Source organism: Perca flavescens, chromosome 6 (assembly GCF_004354835.1).
Source record: "Perca flavescens isolate YP-PL-M2 chromosome 6, PFLA_1.0, whole genome shotgun sequence".
NCBI lineage: Eukaryota > Metazoa > Chordata > Actinopteri > Perciformes > Percidae > Perca > Perca flavescens.
Window position 1 is genome coordinate 26898569 of NC_041336.1, and position 20895 is coordinate 26919463.

A 20895-nucleotide genomic window follows, 5' to 3' on the forward strand; every position below is an offset into this window, starting at 1 on the left:
ATTATATCCGATTTATATGAGTACCTCACTGTGAATATGATTGTCTTTCTATATGATTTGGAACGTCTTCATGAGCTGAATTATTCAAATTGCATTGACATTATGCTTGTTGCACTAATTCCTTTGGCCATTTTTTATTTGCATGTGGGCAGATGCATTGACGTCTTTGTCTCAGGATGAATTGCTCGGTCTTAAAAATTTTTTTTCCAACAATCAACCTTTCTGTTGAGTGGTTACAGCAAGTATGTGAATATTCATCTTGGCCGCAAAGAGGGAGTGAGGGAGGTCATGGCACTCATTTTTAGATCAAAAATAATTAGCAAGTGAAATATTAATTTCTCTGACAGGGCCTTGGGGTTAACAAAACTAGAGCCATCTGCTGCCGCTGTTGCTCCCCAAGCCTCTGGTATGATATCGCCTTTTTAATGGGACTCAAGCCACAGCCTCAGCAGATGAAGCCATGTTGCATCATCACTGCTGCTCCTCCAATCTATTGCTTATAGACATCTAATCAAATTGACAGAATCATTTAGATTGAATGGGTTTGATGGGAAGAGAAGTCAGTCATTTTACTGTCTGCCAATGTATCTTTCTATCCATCTTTTCTGTATATACACACACATACATTCACTATAACCACACTGATCGGTAAAAGTCACTTGTTAATGTAGGAGGTTCAGAAAAGCTCAGTGTGTAAGAGCAGAGGAGAGGACGAGAGTCAGAGCATTCAGTCACGCAGCCAGAGCACTGTGGGATCAAGCCAATAATAAGGCAGGCTGCTTCTCTAGACCTGACGTGCTGCTGTGTGGAGGTCTGGAGACAGAGATAAGTTCTCCTTTGCTCTCTTCCTAGAAGTCAGGAACCAACAGGGGCTTCCCACAGCCAATCCCTGACATAATACAATATATATACACACATGTGAAACACATGTGAACACACATGTGATATAAATTAGCCAGTTATCTTGAGAAAGCCTCGGAGAAGAGGAAAAATGCTCTTTATCGAGATGATCTGTAGATGAGGATTTGTTGTTTGTATATACTGTGTGTGTGTGTGTGTGTGTGTGTGTATGTATACATGGGTGTACATATATACTTGTATTCATGTATTTCTCCGAATGATTTGTATATGCAACTGGAAGACGTTTGCTAAATAAGTTTGTGGTGTCTTGTAATCTGATCTGGGATGGAAAATAAAATTAAACTAAAACTATACAGTATACTGTATATATTGAGTAAAATAGGAGATTTAAATCCAGCCCATACAGGAATGGCTGAATAAAGCCATTACTGCAAATATTGTTATCTCAGTAACAAATCCTTGTATTCAGAGACATATCTTCTCCAAGAAAATATGTTTGCCTATACTGCAGGTCCCACTTGAAAACAATGCATTGTTAGTTACAAACCCCCCAGTACCCAATAGTTAGTTTGACCGCGTTTGATATGTCAACACATACAGATGCAAATCTGAAAACGACAATAGGCCAAACAGGTGACATGCACATCAGTCATAAGCTTCCATCTGCAGGAAAATAATGTACTGTTCTATGGATATATAAGAGAAATGGCCGCGGGCAAAACCAAGCTCAGCATATTTAAGGCGTGTGTGTGTGTGTGTGTGTGTGTGTGCGCGCGCACACGCGCGTGCGTTGGTGGATGAGTCAGAAAGAGAGTGAGACTAGTCAAACTTTTTCTCACTCTGTCTCTCACAGCTTCTCCCCTGCCTTGATGAATTATCAATGCTTTGAAGTAATCAGTATGCAGAGGCCAGATTCAATGTTGGGATCAGTCTCATCCCTGCAGACACATGAACTAGCATTCTCAGACAGTGCATTTTGCGGCTTGCTCTCCGTTTCACATGTGTTGTGATAGGGAACATACATATGCATCTTAATTGTGTTTGGCTGCAAGTGCTTACAGAAGTCCAGATTTTAAGAAATGCAGATGGATTTGCTTTTGCAGATGCATGGCATCTCCTGCAGTATTGCTGAGCTGTATTTCAACTAAAAGTGCTGCAGATGTGTGTTACATTACCAACAATACAATGCTGGTCATGTAATATATTGACCAATCTTTGGGGTATATCTTTATAGTTGCATACAATGCACAGGTACAAAAACAGTTACTGTCCTGTGTGCATTTACAGATGTTCCATTCATGACAAATGTTTGTGTTTATAAAGTAATGCTGAGTATGCACAGTAATGGTCAGTCCGGTGACTACATTGTGAGCGTTGACACAAATTTAGGATTTAGCACCTGAGATTGCAGTAGATAGTGCTGTGCTGACATTTTAATGCATAGATAATAGCCTTTTCCACAACAAATATGATCAGCACTTTCTTCCCTGTTGTCCCCATTTTCCAGAATCATTTGTTTGCCTTAGTAAATTTCGGTGATTTATCACAGACTTGCTTCCACTTCGAGTACTGTAGCGGGCTAGCTATAACATGTTTAGTAGAGCCTGGTTCTTTACAGAAGCTGGTTATTGATCACGCAGAATGATATTTATAGTCTAAGGCTCATTTTGTGTCAATTTTGCGCGAGCATTGGAACCTGCATTCTAGGTTGTAAGTCATGGAGCTATTAAATGTAATTACTACATCAAAAACTCTCTGCTGAGACGCATTAAACACCAACATGGAACATAAAGGTTACTTGCTCACATAGCTGCAGGAGGTTGTTTTGGGGGTGCTGATGTGGGAAAATGATTGTAGTGTGTTGAGGAATGACACTGCTCATCATAATTGTGGTAGACAGCAAGTAGACATGGTACATTTACCAAGTGGAACCCAATCAATTTTTTATGCCCAGATGACATTTTTTACCTATCATAACAACTCAGGACCAGAACAAAAAATATACCAGTGCACCTCAATAAAACAGGCAGTTCGTCACTTAGTAGTGATCTGATCTTAACAGACAAATACGTAATTTACAGTTAAGCAGGATATAAATCAGACAGCAGTGTACACATTGACATGCAAGAATTACAATAAAAGACTGCAATGTGGCCATTTAGAAGAGCAAATGGCTGTACAAGGAACTGTGCTTCTAGTTGTATGGTCACAAACATTAGCAGTCTGTCAGCTGGATCTCAGATGCTAAATACCCATATGGGACAGTGTCCGCCTGACTGAATACGGCCACAAGCACCAAATTCAGTCATTAGCATCAATTACAAAAGAACACAGAAATGAATGTAGTTCTTTTTAAATAGGCTCATGGGTCTTATACTGTTTTTTCCTTTTTCTTCATGATCCAAAATGTGTTACTAAAATACTGCAAATGATCTTATTTCCTTCCAATTCATAAACTCTCACCTAAAGTCAGCAATCAACACAGTGTAGTTACTGTCTGCACAATTAACGCATGCAGCCATCTGGGAGCAGAGATTCCCTGCAAAAGACGGCTGTAATTATTAATTGATTTGATGCAAAATGCAGCACTTTAGCAGTCAAAACCAATTAAGTGAAGGTGTTTTTAGTGCAGCACAGCTGTCAGAAAACAACACTTGAGGTGTTGTGCATGAATATTTTTTTTGTGGCATTGGTTTTTGTTTCACTTTTTCCTGACTAAAATTCAGAGAGAAACAAACACATGCAAGTACTTTACCATCTGACTGATATAATGTAAGAATGATTCTGATGACAGAGAGACGTTCTTGAGCAGTCATGCATCCCAGGGGTTATTGTTATGCTTGCAAAGATGATTCTGAAAAGGTCTTAATGTAGTAAAGAGCATCAGACACCGCACTTGTGGTTCCACTCACATCATCATGCTCATCAACACTGTAGCTTTGACTCTCAGACTCAAGGTCAATTCACTTTTGATTTAATCAAAATGTTAATTGGAGGTTCCATTTTATGTACCAATGACAAAACATTAATTTGCATTTATGAACAGGTAGGATACAATGTCCTCCTCATGTTTGGCATTTTCAGTGTTTGATTATTGAAAGAGAAAAAACATTGTGTTGCCACTAAAGGTAGTTCTTAGGAGTATATCTCACTGCTGAAATAAACGTGGCGTACGCACAAAACGGGGCTGAAAATGTGCGTACACCACAAACTTGACAGGAGAATGTGCGGTCCTCCACGCAAACTCTGACCCATGCGTACACACATTTTGGAGACTTAATAGGAATTGGTGACGCAGATGGTGAGGTGGTGAACTGCAGAAAGTAAATGGGAATAACGATTACTCGTAATATTTTCAAGTATTGATGCCTCACGCACATTTTTTCACTCCACATCATCCACATTACCATGAAGATTAAATCCAGCAGTGTTATTAAATATATATTTATATAAATTATAAATCTTAAATAAAAAAATGTTCTTAATGTTTACTCGGCGCTGTCTCGCCGTCACATTGTCTGCTATGGGGCGCAGGAGGAGGAGATTGACCGACTGCATGGAATACAGGATAGCATTAAATACCCTAGCATTAGATAACGGCAGAACACAAATAACTAAATATCTGTCTTTAAAACTGTGCATATATCATCAAATGTCAAAGTCTGAAAATAAAGCCTTTAAGCTCTCGCGCAATCGTTATGGTTAAAAATGGGCGTGTACAGGGCGGGATAGGACGCTGATTCACGTACGCACACTTGTAGGTAATCTCTGATTTATAAAGGAAACAATGCTTACAGATGTGCGTACACACGGTTTTATAAATTTTGGGCTTTTGGGCGTATGTACTGTACACTTATAGTAAGGATCCTACGCACAGTTTTATAAATGAGACCCCAGCTTTTCCACCTATAGTAGGCCCTGATGTTAAATTCCATGACTTATTCATGACTTTCATCATTTTAATTAACTTGAGATAGCCTCTAAAGGGGCAAGCAGCAAAGTGGCAGAAGTTGCTTGCCTCAGAAAAAAAGAAACTTAATACAAATGTACTGAATGTATGAGCAAAGTTGTAAAACAACATGCAGGTCAGGTTGAGAAAAATTACCTGTTATTTTACGACTTCCCCAAATACATTTGTTCAATGTTAGGACTTTGTCTGACTGGATTATTATACCTCTCAGAATTCCATGTTTTCCACAAATTCCATGCACAGTGGTAATTTCACAGTCAAATAGATCAGGCAAGGTAGAATCTTTTGGTTTTACTTCCAAATGGTAATATTAATTTATGATAACTATGACCAAAAGCAACAGGATGCCATATTTTAATTATGAGTTCAACATTTTACTTACCTTTTATTCAGACAGCAACAGAAATGTCACCGAGACCATTTCAGTCTAAACATGAGGAGACTTCCTCTGGACCTCTATAATTATCATTATAATTATTAAGGAAGTACAAAATGGTGACTCACGCAAGCACTGAGGCAGGTCACCGCTCCATGTCCCATTGCCTGTGCAGGTGAGCACAGCAGGGAAGGACAGCTCATAGCCAGCTAGACAGCTGTAGCTCACGCTGGTACCCCACTCCAGGACTGAGCCCTCCAGGAGGCCGTTGGGTATGGGTGGAGGTGTAGGACACGTCACCACTGTGGGGATAGTGAGGACATAGTCACAGTCAAGATAAGCTTATCGGAGTACAATTGATGCACAAAATAGGTCCAGTCAAGTTTGAGTCAAGATCAAGATACAAAAGATAGTGGAGCTGAAACCAAAACAAGACACATCAGAGCAAATCCGGTTGGTCAAAAAAAGGTTGAATCTGTAATTGCTGCACGTTGTTGTGGCAGTGGGGAGTCAACAGCAATCATGAAGGAGTTAGAGTTGATTTAAATGCTTGATAGTTTTGGGCTACTGTGCATAGACAGTACTGTGTATGGCGGCCCACCCAAAATATCTGTTGTGGAAATGTGGTCACTTCAAAATATGTCCAAGTCAAAATATGAATTAAAGCAAGAACATCAATTCAGTGGTCTTGAGAATATGTGGTTCTACAGCCCTGCACACAAGCATGAAGGATCAGAAAAGATCCTTAAAAAAAAATGTTGCTTTGTACAATTAAAAAAAAAACAGCTATTGGGTGTAACTCTAGAACAACAGACAATGTTAAAGCTTGGAGATAATTACTAGGATTTATTTGGATTTACAGGGATATGGCTATATCCTGGGTCTTTCCACTTCTAATCTAGTTTGATAAATTGAGGTGGCGGTGATGGTAAGAGGGAGTAGTGGTGTATTAAACATTGTAATGAACCCACTATTAATCCAATAAATTGTCATTCTTACAAGTTTTATCTTCCCATTTATATCCAGAATGATAAAATGTCCCAGAAGGCTTTTTTTCTTTTACAGACACAAAAAAGAGACATAACTGGATTGAAGATAGCTTTTTCATGCAGTTTAAACATGAACATGTTTTGTCAAATCTATTATTGCACCGGATGATTCAAATTATAGTGCTATTTTACAGATATCAAGAGGCAATAGATGTGGCACAAATTCACAGTTCTACATAATGTGGATTATGACTGAATGAAAACAAGGTCTTTAGCCCAGAGAAATGGTCTGTATTTTGACTGTGACTTCATGGGATTTTTTTGCCATTTCAGTTTGGAGTATACTGAATTATTTCTGTGAGAAATGAGGGGACATTTTGTGTCTGTGTAAGCCATAAACTTTTCTGTTCAACAAATGTAATAAATGAATGCATAATAAAGCTTGGAGTTTGTTCTGACACACTTGGAGATGAACCCGTGGGGACGCAGATGGGTTTTAGGGATGTGAATAAATTATAGCAGTTGTTTTATACCATTACTATCCTCCCTCAACACCCATCATTTCCCAAACTATCTTTCTTTCAGACATACACACGCATGCCAAAACACTTGAACAAAGATCTGCAAATTGAAGTCAGGCTATATCCAAGCCTCACAACTGATCAGATATTGAGTTTACAAATCCAGTTACTTAAAGTGTCATGTTAACATTCTGGCTCTCAAGTTAAGGTTTAGTGTTTTGGCAGAACAACAACATAGTCATTTTCACTTACCAAATGCATGACAAAAATATACTGATGCAGCCGTGTGAAGGCAGAGTCTATGGACATCTTGACTTTGGGCAGGACCATGAAAAGAGTCACAAGCACCCACAGCATTTGCGGGCATCATTAGAAAGACAAAGACTTGGCTAAGGCAGGTTGGACTAACTCCCAGCTGGGGCACAGATTTGAGAATACCAGACCACTGGACACTTCCATGACTGTCACCTTCTTCCCACCTGCTTCAATTTGCTTCACATTACCTTTCTTTTCATTTCCAGAGCACCACTCCCCACCTCTAAACCAGCACTGTTTCTAATGTTTATAATTTTAAAATATATTCATACAGTTACTGAACTAAAACACCAGTGCCGATGACCAGAATAAGACATTATTTTTAAAACTAAAACTATGATGCATAAAGAGAATGAAGGCAACAAATTTGGATGCAGCATCTCAATATTAAATAGCTGGCACAAACACTGATACATTATTGCATGGAGGCTTCCTTTCATACACACTAGAGTTCAGTTCAATTTCTTTTACACAATTCAGAAAGCTTCTGGTCAGCTGTTTGAAGCTAGGATTTACACTGTATCACGGTTAAAATTTAAAAATTAGTAGGTTTTCTTATGACAGTGTTAATATAAGGTAGGCACATGATGGACAACTTTCTTGCCTCGTAAAGTTTAGATAGATTTTCTTTTTCCACACAACAACTTACAGTAAATGTGGAGCAAGCCACTGTGGAATAGTCACACATTCTCTCCAAGGTGGAACCATCTTTTGTTCTTGGTTGGCAGTGGATCCAAAAGGATTTCCATATGGACATGTTGCAGCAGTATACAATATATATGCTTTAGATGTATGCTATATTTGGAAAGATATTTAGGCCATGATAAATAGTGAATCAAAGTTAAAGGCAAAACCATACTAATGTTGCCATTTGTTTTTTAATGTTTTGTTTGGTAATGAAATTTTCTTTCTCAAGTTCTCAAGGAGACACAAGTTCACTTGAAATTATTTCTTTTTGATGTTAATGAATTAGTAAAGAGCGCCTTCAATTTGGGATTTTCATGTCGCTCTGGACCCCCAGAAAAAAAAGGCCCTTCATTCTGAAATACCTCTTTAAAATGCCGAGCTGGATGTTGTAAAGTAGAAGGATGATTTGGGTGTGTATGTGTGTCTCCCTACAGTATGTCTGTGTGAAAGTAAGAAAGAGGGAGGGAGAGAAAAAGACAAATGGAGGGAGAGTGTAAGCACATGTGCAAATACTATAGGCAAATTACACTGATTAGAACAGTAGGCCTACTAATCCCATAAGAACTGCATCAAAAATGACTTTAAATAAATGACTAAATAAAAATAAAAAAACGGGTGGCAGGCAGAACTGAATGAGACGAGAGAGAGTGTCCTTATTTTCCTAAGTAGTTCTAAGCAGCATTAGTGCCTCTTAACTGAACATGCCAAACCTGGGATTCAAACTGAATCCTTGCCGGGCGAGGCTTAGGATGTGTCATCGGCAGTGTGTGTACGCAGGGTGGCGAACACTGACGCACACACATTATGTGCAAAATTATGCAGAGTGTCGGCACACATAAAACCTCTGTCTCTTTTAGTCTCACTCTCTCTCTCACCCCCTCCCTTCCTGGAATATAGGCTCATATCCATGCGGCACATCATCCAAATCTATGACAAGATGACAGATGCCCCACATCATCACAATTTCAATCGGCTCATGCTGCCTGAACCGTTGCACCTTCAACTTGGACCCAATCATTCAGAAGAAAAAGGCAACTGATCTTATTGGAAGAGGCATTGTTTTTAGTTTCAGATGCGAGAAAATAGAAATGTTGTCAGTCCTTTTCTAAGACCTTTTGCAGCGTAGGTTGTCAGGGAGAGAGATGATAAAAAGCCGTGATTACCAGTGAGCTGCTCTATTGCTTGTCCTAGTCTTAGAATTAGACCAAAGGAGAGGAAACGATCAAAAGAGAAAGTATAAAACGTCTGCACTCCTTAATACCCCACCCACACTGAGGAATCATAAAAATTAATATAGAGCGCACACTCTTAGTAATCAAACTTCACTCTCTTGCCTTTCTGTTATTCATTTACCCCATGAGAGAACTAAGTACAATTGGAAAAGGGAGAGCAGCGGCGAGAGCAAGAGGAGGCGGGTCAGTACGAACTGACAGCACTCAGGCAGCGGCAGCAGTGGTGAGAGTAAACATGAAGGTGTGTAAGCATCTGTGCCTATGCATGCATGAGAGATACACTTGTGTAATTTAATGCCCCCATGTGAATGTATGCATGCGTGATGCGGGTGTGATGAGGACGCCTAAGCTCTAGAGTTTCCCTCTTCTCCACACCACACCCATCAAGCGTAGCTGCACCAGGGCTGAGTGCCTTAGCTGTTGCGGTAGCTGTCAAGGATTAGGGCTCGGAGGTTAGGAGCTTCACACACTTTTACATACACACACGCCCGCTGTCTCTCTCTCCGTTTAAACTGCCTTGTGACCATCTATTCATCCAAGAGCTTCAACATACCACAGAACAGGGAGTGTTAAAAATGAAACACACCCATGAAATATTACCAATCAGTGTCAGTTTGGATGTTGTAAACTTCTAGGCAATGTTCTACAGGGAGCCTGAGGAGGGCAAGAAGTGTGTGGCTTAAAACCACAGCTCCCCACACAGCCATTATATAAGAAAGAGATCAACAAGCTTCATGTTTTTAAGATCCCTGATACTCATTCACTTTCAAAGAATGCATCTGTGTTTGCCTTTCTCTAACTTGTCTGTGCATATTTCTCCCACCTGTTATGTTTGTCTGTGTGCATGTCCGTCTCTCATAGCCTGGCTCCGCCCTCCTACGTACTTCCGCTCAATTTTCATTTTCCTTCAGTATGCCGTCTGGGTTTGTGGTATATTTGCGGGTTTTCTCTGGCCAAATCTTTACCGGTCCAATCAGCGAACAGAGGGAGTGGCTGAGAATGATAATGTTGAGGTTGTGCGCTAGTTTGAGTTGTAGTTCCATAATGGTGGCGGAGAAAGATGCGAGCGAAGCCATTCGGTTCGTTGTGGCAACGCTGCCGAATATCTAGAAGTTAAAGCCCGAGCAAGAACAATCTTTGCTGAGTTTTGTTGTTGGCCATGATGTTGTGGCCCTCCTCCCCACGGGGTTCGGGAAAAGTTAGATTTTCCAGCTCGCTTTGTTAGTGGTGAAGGAGTTAGCTAAGGCGAACACTAGCGATGCTAAGCTGATGTCACGACCAAACGTTAGCAATTGGTTATGGCAGATCCAATATTTTTTTTTAACTTCAACAGAGTACCCGCCTTCAAGGAAGCTAACACTTGTCAATGGAAAGTGGCCAGACTATCTGTACAAATGAAATGTACGAGAGTCTGGTAGGACCAGGCTACATCTCTCACACTCAGCCTTTTTCTCTTACAGTTCATCTTGTCCCATTTCTCAAAGGCAAATACAACGCCAACTTTCCTTTCTGTAACTGACACAGCAGCCTGGGAACAGTTCCTTAGCAACAATAAGCCACCATTTGCCTTGTGGGCTCTTCCCTTTCCTGGTTTACTTTTGAACCGTTTGCTGCACAAGTTAATCTTCCCTGCAATACTTACTTTTGGGTGTCGATGGCAGACATGCTAATCTATGCCTCCACTCAAGCGTCATAAATCATAGAGTGATGTAGTGCTGATGGGCGTACAACAACTAAGTCCTCTTAGTGGATTTCCTAACTTTGATGTTAATCAAGCCCATAGAGTGTGCACAAACTTTAAGAAAGAGGAAGCCAATGATTAACTGTTAGGAGTACAATTAGAGGGATCCTTTTTGTGATGAAGAGGACTTGTTAGCCATCCATCATCAGGTGTCAGTGGAACTTTTAGTCTTGGCTCTGTGCCACCACAGGTACAACTCTAGATGCAGGTGTAGGTGAAATAACTGTGTCCTAGATCAAGGGCTCTAAAAAGTTACATATTCTTTTTTTTTTCTTTTCGGAAAGCCAGCTTTAATATCAGGACTCATTAAAATAAAAGTACTACTTTTGTAATGTAGGAATGCACTGGACATAATTCTGAAAAAGCATTGTTCGTGTGTGTGTGTGTGTAAATATGCATTTGTGTGTCTGTCTGTAAACATTCAACCTTATGTTTTGTTGGTACTTACTTTACACACGTGACATGAACAATATGACACTATCTAACCACATAGGAATTTCTGTGTCACCTCGCTTGCTAATCTCATTAGATCTCAGGGTGTAAGCATGCACTCTATATCGTACGTGACGTGTGCTAGCGTGCCAAGGTTGTTACAGCACGGTCTGATTATTATCAAGGTTGACTGTCTACTGCAGAACGTGTACGATGCAGTGTATGCGAGTGTGTGCATTTGTGGTCGGCACTTACCTTGGCATGCTGGCATGGTGCCACTCCAGGTGCCATTGTTGGTGCAGGTCCTTGTGACAGCGTCGTCCCCTCCTATAATCACATACCCCGGCTGACACATAAACGTCACATTCTGGCCCACCGTGACGTCATCACCGAATCTAAGTCCACTCGCTGGAATACCAGGGTCGCCACAGGTGATCACTGATATCGGTGGTAGAACATAAGGAACTTGCATCAGAAATCATCCTAAAAAATACTGAACTGAAATATGAAATATATTGAATATTAAACATAATGTCCCTAAGCATTATGAAGAGTATTGAGGGGTTCTTAAGTAAGCACAGGGGAGGGCCTGATTTTCCCCCTAGATTTTCTATTTTTGGCCTTCTTTTGTTAAGTTGGTTGTTTGCAAATCTTGCATTTGTTCATTAACACCATCAGGGTATAACCATACCAAAAGAGTGGGTGTGATTAACAGTATTAACACATATTTGGTTCAAAAATGTTAAACAGCTGTGCTAAATACAGTTGGGCATTATGAAAATGGCTCACCCAATAAGAGCATTACAAAATCAGAGGGTGCAACCGGACCTCACCCCACAATCCTTTACCAGCAGTTTTTAATTATTACCATGATGATTTGCTGAACAGACGCACATTGTAAAACACAATGAACTTACGTGTAAAGCTACAAGAAACTCAACATTGTAAGTTTGTCACCAAATAGGTGTTAATTGTGTGGTGGTCATCGCTAACTGTTAATTGTCTTTTACCTATGATAGCTCTTGCTTTCAACAGTTACAAATTGTGTTCAGTTGTTAATGCACAGTACAGTATTTTTTAACCCCAACTCAAACAACTCTTCGTCTGGTTGAGCTATCCTTTGACAAAAACCCTCACAAGTTGCAAACATTGAAATCTTTCCCATTACCACAATCCAAACCTAATATGATGTAAATGTGGTATTAGTGCAGGACACAGGGACTCCCTGTAATGACACATAGCGATTCGCACAATAATGTTGTCAAATTAAAAACCAAGTATCTCCAAAATGTTCGTACACCAAAAAAAGAGCCTTGCTTTACGCTTTGTGGCAATGCATTTGTTAGATAATGCAATGGGTTTTTAAACGGTATTTGTTATCTAATACAAGAGAATTCTATGAACATTTATTTAATCAGAAAACTTAAAAATTCCCAAATATGATAATATCATGGTTTTCACTGGACAGCATTAATATACATACAATTGCTCAATCTGCATATAAAAAAAGCCACTGGACATTTCGATACAAAAATTTAACACAAATTGCATGACACACAAATATGTGTGTGGTTATTCTGTAGCAACCTTGTGTTGGTTGTGCATAATTTTATCAAGGTAAACACAAGGAAACATCTGTGCTTCCATACATAATTTTTTCAAATTAGATTGCCTCTGCATATGCACGTGCTAGGCAATAAAAATAACTAAACAATGATTTTCAAGGCTTCCGTTACAATGTTTAGTTATGTGAAGGTAAGAAATAGTGGCATAAGTTGATGATAAAGCTGTAGCCACATGAATTCAAGACCAAGCAATCAAAGCATCATCAAACAGCTGTCGCCCGTATTGTTGTAGTAATCCAAATAATAATAACCTTGTTTTATTTTCATATGCCCCTTTCTAAAATGCAACACTGTCATTATATTATTTTGAAAATCAAAAAGTCAAAATAATAATGTTTTGGGGGGTTTCTCTCCCCAAGTCATTTCTGTTCAGTCTCTTCTTTTTATATATCTATTCTTGGCTATTTCTCATGGCACAATTTCTCGAAAGTAAACAGATGGCTGAATGCTGGCCGACTACATTTTCAGGTCTTAACCTAGTGCTATCTCTGACGGAATTGTAAGTTGCCAGCCTCTATTTCATTGCTTTTTCATGAACCTTTTTAATCTTACAGCCTTAATTTGTGTCTACTTATTACAGAATCATTCCTGACTTGTTCACCTTAATGTAAGACGCCAGTTTGATGCATATGGCTGTCCCTGCTAACGCCTCCTCCCTTAAATTAATTTCTGTTTGTTTATTTTCAGCTACTGCCAAGGACCTCAACACTTGAACATATTTATCATCGCTGGGTGAGACTAACTTTGAATCCTGACAAAATACATCAAGAGAGCTGCTATTTGTGAGCACAAGGAATACCAGCTGAGGTTTCGAGTTGATGGCAGTACGTTCTTGCTTGCTTGTATAATTAATCTAATCCTAGATTTATCTTTTTTTCAAAATGCACACACAACTTCAACACTAACAGGTAAGACAGTAACTTGCAGAAAATACGGTGAAATGTATGGTTAACTGTCCAGTCTTGATGTGGATGGATGGCACAGGTTATATGGTTATTAGTGTTATCGGTTACCTGAATTCCATACTACATCCTCCTCAGAGGTTCCTGCACCCTGTATCTTTATCAGATGATTTAATTGCAGTACAGGTGCCACTGATATATTTGATGTTTGATACACAGTGACTCATAAAGGAGTCCATGATTATTATTCTTTACTTTTCTTTATGCACTGCTGCCTGCCTTTCATGGAAATAGTTTGTGTAATAAATAAACAAACCTGTCAGCCTTATCTAATGTCTTGGACTTTCTTGGTCTTGTGGGTGGTGAACTCATTTCTTTGGGGGGGGTCAGTTCACCCAATCCATACAAGAACATACTTTTGCACTCACACGTAAAGTGGTATCTGTCCATGCAGACAGTAGTTTACAGAAACAGAAAACTGTCCATTTACTGAATTAGGATAAGGTTTTGCTCATTTAAATGTTTGAGAATCAGATTACGGAAGACATCTAACTGGTTACTTCTAAATGTACAAATAGGCATTTTGCTCTGATGTCTTCATTTAATACTATCCCCCAACCCCACATCCACAAGGACCCTTTCAACCGGGGGGAAGAGGAAAGGAATGGAGAAGAGGAGAATACTAAAAACAAAAAAAATAGATACACATCAACAGGATTGCAGTTACAAAGAAAGTAGTCTTCCTGAATAATCAGTGTTTACAGTTTATTTTATATATGGCTTTACTTCAGTTCATTGGGCAAGTCTCTTTCCTAGTGCACTTACGCCAATTCCCTAATTACTTAACATGCTCTATAAATTTCATTTATCAACCCAGAACTTTTCTCTCTCCTCTTGAGAATGTTGACTTTATCTGGTAACCTAGATGATCGATTACCCATGAACCGTGAAAATGATTACCTCCTTAATGAAGGCACACAGAGCCAATCTTGGCATCTTGTTGATGTTGACGGCGTTTTGATGTCCCTGTGCTGACCACTAAAATGTAATGTAAAGTGATAGCATACAGGAGAATAACAATAACATGTTTGGTGATAAGCAGGCTTAAAAGTGGGGAAAAGAGGCAAGAAAGCTTTTCTGCGAGTTTGATCATTATGATTCAATCCAATTTTTTAATCTTTCTCTCCTTCTCCGTCCCTCCCTGTGTATATCTCTCCAGAGACTCGTTTCATTCCAAAAATTATTGCCCATACCATTTATTTTTACTTGTGATTCAATAACATGCAAAAAGAATGAGGAAGAGAGAATAGGGTGATTTTCAGAGAGAAGAACAATGTGTAATTTTGTTTGATAGTCACCCTTGTGCAAATTGAATATAGATTGGCATACTTCTTAATTACTGCAAGGCTCATTTGCTGAGATCCAGACAATAAAAAACTGCCTGACAGTTGTGACTCTAGGCAGCGAGAGAAGGCTCAAAGAGATTTATATGCTATTTGAAATCTTATACCCTATTTTAGCACCACTGTTGATCATTCAGAGCGCCTCCTTTTGGCAGAAATAGGGAGCGAAATCATCTTCAGTCCTGTCTGTCTTCATACTTTTCAAAGGGTTTTTTCTGCTTTGCAGTATAAATTACATGTTTAATTTGGTTATACAGGATCACAGCAGACACTTATTGTGATTGGCATACATGGACATGTGTAATTGGTCACCAGTGACTTACTACCATGCACCAACGGGACTTGCCCAATCTTCCTCATCCTATCTTTATTTTTCTTTTCTATTTCTGAAACCGAACATAAAAAATTCTGTGTCTGCCAATGTAGGTGTAAGTGTGTCTGAGCTAAACGTGATCAACCAAGAAACAATTAATTGTGCTCTGGTATTCTGTGCGTATAAAACTCACTTGTGCAGTTTGGAGCCGCTCCAGACCAAGTGCTATTTGCCAGACAATGGCGTGTGGGTGCACCAGTGAGAAAATAACCCTCCATACAAGAATACACGATGGAGTGGGAGAAGGTTGTGCCATCCACACGGGAAATACGGCCATGAGCAGGTGTGGCTGGGTTCCCACACTGTACCGCTGCAATACAAGGGAGAAACGAGAGTAGGTAAGGTCACAGGTGTAAAATAGTAATGGATATTCTATTTTCCATATCAGTGATTCACAATCCGAGGGCTGGGAGCCCCGAAGGTGGCTGCAAGATGACTTCTGAAGGTCTCAAGGTGATTAAAAGGGCTGTGAAATATATATATCCCTTCCATATTGTGTGAATAGTAATATTTATTTATGAAATAATTGCTGTTTTGCTTATGACCCGATACATTTGTAGTTTCTTGACTCAGTGCGATTAGCACTTGAGTGGAACAGTCTGAAAAGGGCATGTGGAGTTCTCCATTATGCGTTTGTACCTCACATCACAGGATGAGAGGAAGCAGTTTTTTGTTGTTGAAAAAGCTGTGAACCATACCAGTGAAGAACCACTAATCTATACAGCAGCACAGCTTTATTAAGAGAGGCTAATGAACAGTAGCTGGTGCAGTGGTAGACTAATCCCCATCACGCTATTGATGACTCATCAGTAAATAAAGTGCAGTTTGTGTATTGTCAAGTCCCATAGTACATCTACAGTAATGACATTTTGTGCTGTCTAAAAACAAGAAGAGGATCGTGGGAGTAATGTAAAAATTTGCAGCTGTGCTCTAACAATAACACTAACTTTTGTTATGACATTTTCCTAAATAATGAACAGATGTTGAGTTATTTTCAAAATATGAAATATGACTCCTGACAATTTAAAAGCACAAATGGAACTCAGAGAGGAGGCTGAAAAACTTTGACTTTCTGTAGTGAACTGAAGGGTTAGGCTTTTCACACTAACAACATTGCCAGAAAACGCCAAACAAAATGTATCCCTGAAGAGGGAAATGGACAGAGTTTGTTTCATGTGTTTTTCTTCTGCCCCAAATCATGTCTCATTACGAAACTGATTTGCTCTCTAAATCACCTAATTGCCTGGAAAATCTGAAATAGTGATTCTTGTAAGAGACAGACGTGTTGTAGATGCGGGAGTAATTTCTCGATTAACACATGTGCATCCACACACAAACTCATTGAGGTGCAAAGGCATCACTCAGGCACATATCCAAACACACCAGGTGCCATCATGCTCACATTACTTTACTGTATGCACACACAAACATATGCGCACATGGCAAAAACGAAGTATGGTAGCCTCTTGGGCTCCTCTCTTAATTATTCAAGACAGACATGATGACAGATACACAAAACAGACCTTGATGGTTTTGTGAGATGGATATTAAGCTGAATATCCACGGTGACTGTTTTCCAGAGACTGTAAAAGGTTGTGGATAACGGATGGATGGGCTTTAACAGTAGACAGAGACAGTAGATCACAGGCAGACAGCACTGAAACTCATTCAGGCTCCAGTGAATTCCTGCCTCATCTCTCCTGAGATGGAGGGATGGCTAAAACAATCTTTAAATCAGGAGTTCAGCAGAGAGATGGAGAGATAAAAAGGTAGTGGAAGAAAGATGTGGGGTAAAAGGAGGAGAGGGAGAGTAAGGCTGAGCAATAGAGAGATAAAGAGAAAAAGAGCAAGACCGAGGAGGGACAGATGGAGGAGTGGACAGGGACGGAGAGATAGCCATCCAACGAGATTAAAGGGGTGATAGAATGCAAAACCGAGTTTACCTTGTCATAGTTGACAGTTCGGTGGGTGAACTGGGCATACAGAGAACCGAGAAGTCCCATTGACACCTCTTTCCTATGCAAATCTCACAATTTCAAACTGCAGCTGAAAACTGACGAATCCCAACGAAGCTAATAGTTGACGTCAACTCGGTGGCTGTACCTTAATTGGCTCTGGTCTGTACCTTTGTCACGCCCCAAAATTGACATACAGTCCACTGGTCTGAGACCAGCTGCTGTTCTGAAGAGTCCGGACTTTTCCTGGTGGACCGGTAGTGTTTCAAGGCCACGAGGGCTGGTCTGATAATAGTTATACATTGCAAGTTCTTAGCAACACCATCCGGCGGTCTGGCGTGCGGCCGCTGCCCGCTGGTCAAACAGTGCAGCCTCTGCTCAACCCGTACGGCGGGCCGCAGCAGCCGGCATCATTACACTGTCACATACTGTTAACGTTAACAATAGACTTCCAAATATGTTGCCGGGCAGCGGCCGTGGGCTGCCCGGCCGCGGGCAATGGAACGGGAGTTGTGGATCTAACACGGTGGAGCAGAGGACTTGCTGCTGCTGCTGTGCTGCTCTCTGTCGGTGTGCCTGTGGGCTTGACTCTCCGCTAAATGTCCCCGCGCTGAGACACTGAACTAGCTACAGTGCGAGTTGTGATTCCTTGTCTAGATGTGGAGGTATTTTATGTCCCAAGGGTAACTTTACAACAACACTAGTTGTAATGAAAGTGTCGAAGCTTTGCATTGTGTGTGTGTGTGTGTGTGTGTGTGTGTGTGTGTGTGTGTGTGCGCAACACACTGGAGGATGACTAAACTGTAACTAAACTGTGTCTCTGGTGCTTTGTACAGTAACATTAGTTGATGAGTTTATGTGTTGGAGCAGAAATGAAGTTTGAAGCCAGCTGGGGATATTTTCTCGGGCCTCAGCTGCTCCAGCCATTCCTGTTCCGGCGGCACCGCGGCCGTTTGGAAGTCTATCGGTAACGTTAACAGACAGTGTGTGAGTCTGATGATGGAAAGGTGGCGCTGAGAACGTCAGACTCAAAAGAAGCAAAAGGTACCGTGTTGCTGTCCCCCCCGTGTCTTTGCTCTGCAGCTTCGTTGTAAACCAACCAATCAGCGCGCAGCTCATCTAAATATTCATGAGAATACCAAATAAGGGAGAAAACCTCTTGTTTCATTCTAGGGCTATTTCACAGGGTTGCATTAGGATGCATAGAACAGCACCCGGGCCATATTCAACCCAACTAATGTTACATACCCTATTCAGAGACCTTAAGGAACAGTGTGAAATACCCTACATAATCATTCTATCACCCCTTTAAGACAGAGAGAAATAAGAAAGAAAGCAAGAGAAAACAGGGGAAATGAAGGATAGATAGAAAAGAGAGAGTGAGGAGAGAGACAGAAAGTAAAAGAGAGACAAATAAGAGAGTTGGAATCAATGGTTGGAATAAAAGAGAGAGATACAGAGAGTAGCAGCATATTGAAAATGACACTAGCAATGTGCCAACGTGGCAGACAGTAAGAAGAAGAGAGCAGAAGCAGTCAAACATTTGCCTCAATATCCGGTTGACCCCTGGGGGTAATTTATGCAAGATGTAGAGCTGCCGTTCTGTGAACTAATATCTTCAAAATCCACAATGATTCATTTATCACAATCCACAAAGAACTTGGCTTTAGGTGTCTAGAATTAATGAATTTTTTGGTTGCAATCTGGAAGCTAGTCAAAGCACCATGTGCTGGCAGGAAATACCAGACTGCAGCAGAGAGATACTTATCCATCTGGTGCAGTACTGTGTTTATGAGCTTTTGCAATCATATGTGTGTGTAGGTGTGGATGCACATGAGCACCGATCTGTACACTCTATGCACATTCAAGCCTGCATGCCGCCCATGTGTTGCATATAATATTTGTGTGTTTAAGCCCGGTCCGGTTACTATTTAAAACCTTTCTATATGACAGCTGGTGAGTGTTTTGTTACCGTACCAGTGAACACATCCAACATATCCAATTCAGAGTTTAATTTTAGAGGGGCCATTCCAGCGATATGGTATAGTACTTCCAAAAAATTTGTGTGACTTGCAAGATTTAAAACTTTTAATTTAAGTATAGGTTAAACCCCTAAAACACTGGATCCACCCTTCCCATAATGCAATTCAATAGCCTCTTTTGTTCCCTGCCTGGTAAATGCCCATGTCTTTCAAACTATATGCTCACAATTTGTAACAAAGCAGTCGTACAAGAACTTTGCCTAAATAAAATGATTAAAAATATATATTTTAAAATTAGGTTTGAAATTGGAAATATCTGATCAAATGAATAAGTAAACAAGACTAGAAATCTGACCAGGAATCTGACCAAGCCTTTAATGCCTTTTTAATATTCGGTGCTACGGGACCTTTGAGTCAGTACAAAAAAGTATCGAAGTTTGATTAACCTAGTGGAACATGCATCCATTTGTGTAACTGTAAGAGTTTCATGGTGTATGTGGGCCTTTCTCAGTGCTGGAAGACATTACAGTGCAACGCATTTATGGTAGGTTGACAGGTATCACTGCTCTATTAAGTGATTTTAGACAAGACACCTGAGTCTTCAGAAGATAAACTTAAAAGCTGGAGGCTACATTTACAGGAGGAAATCTCAGAACAGGAATGGTCTGAGGTAAGCCTGAAGGCTTAAACACAAACAATTAACACATGACAAGTGTACAATACATTTGGAATCAAGAACATACATATCAACATCAGACACATCACTTTAATCCTAATACGCCACACATGTATCATATAACATTGTAAATGTAACAATGCTAAAGGAACACTTTCATTTGGAAGAAGGTTCTTAACATAATTAGAAAAATCACTTGTTGGCCAAAGTTGTGCATCCTGGATATTTATCCAAGTGATTTGATCACTGAAAAAAAGTGATCGTGCACTAATACATATACATTGTAAATACTGTAACATCTGTATATTTACCTCTGTTTTAATTACTACTTTATTATTTACTTGCCTATTCAGTTGATGGTGTCGTGTATTTGCTGCCAAGATTAATGTTTGTTTCAATTGAAAACCCCCAATAAAATATTGTTTAAAAAAAAAAAAAAGTGTGTCTTATGCACTCCTATCCTACTGTTTTAGACGTAACATGACAGACATTTGAAAGATTTCCCTTACGTTTGCAGAAGGGCTGTCTGCCCGACCAGGTCCCATTCGGGAAGCAGATCCTCTCTGCTGACCCGTACAGTGTATGTCCCACTGCGCAGGTGAAGCGCACCTTGCTGCGCACTTTGAAGTTGCCTGCCTCCCTGCTGCAATGGGCAGGTGTGCCAGGATCCCCACAGGTGCCAGCCGAGTCACCTGCAATGGGAGATAACCAGAAAAGGAGCAATGAAAAAAAGAACCTGAAGATACCATCCACTTTAACGGTCTATGTGTGTGTTCACAGATAGGCCCTTTTAAGTTGGTATGGCAGTGAATTACAACACAGTGTTCCTTTCTGTCAAGCATAGGGGAAATACAA

The 20895-nt window shown here is 40.2% G+C and overlaps 1 protein-coding gene across 4 annotated transcripts in view; it reads right to left on the reverse strand.

Annotated features, from left to right (window-relative positions):
- LOC114556692 (CUB and sushi domain-containing protein 3) overlaps positions 1-20895 on the reverse strand; it is a 258762-nt gene that overhangs the window by 17886 nt on the left and 219981 nt on the right. For all 4 annotated transcript variants that reach the window (XM_028579712.1, XM_028579713.1, XM_028579711.1 and 1 more), the window contains exons 57-60: positions 20550-20732; positions 15561-15737; positions 11380-11562; positions 5336-5509 (exon numbers count right to left, since the gene is read on the reverse strand). In XM_028579712.1, the coding sequence (XP_028435513.1) occupies positions 5336-5509; positions 11380-11562; positions 15561-15737; positions 20550-20732 (717 nt within the window). The remainder of the gene's footprint in view (positions 1-5335; positions 5510-11379; positions 11563-15560; positions 15738-20549; positions 20733-20895) is intronic.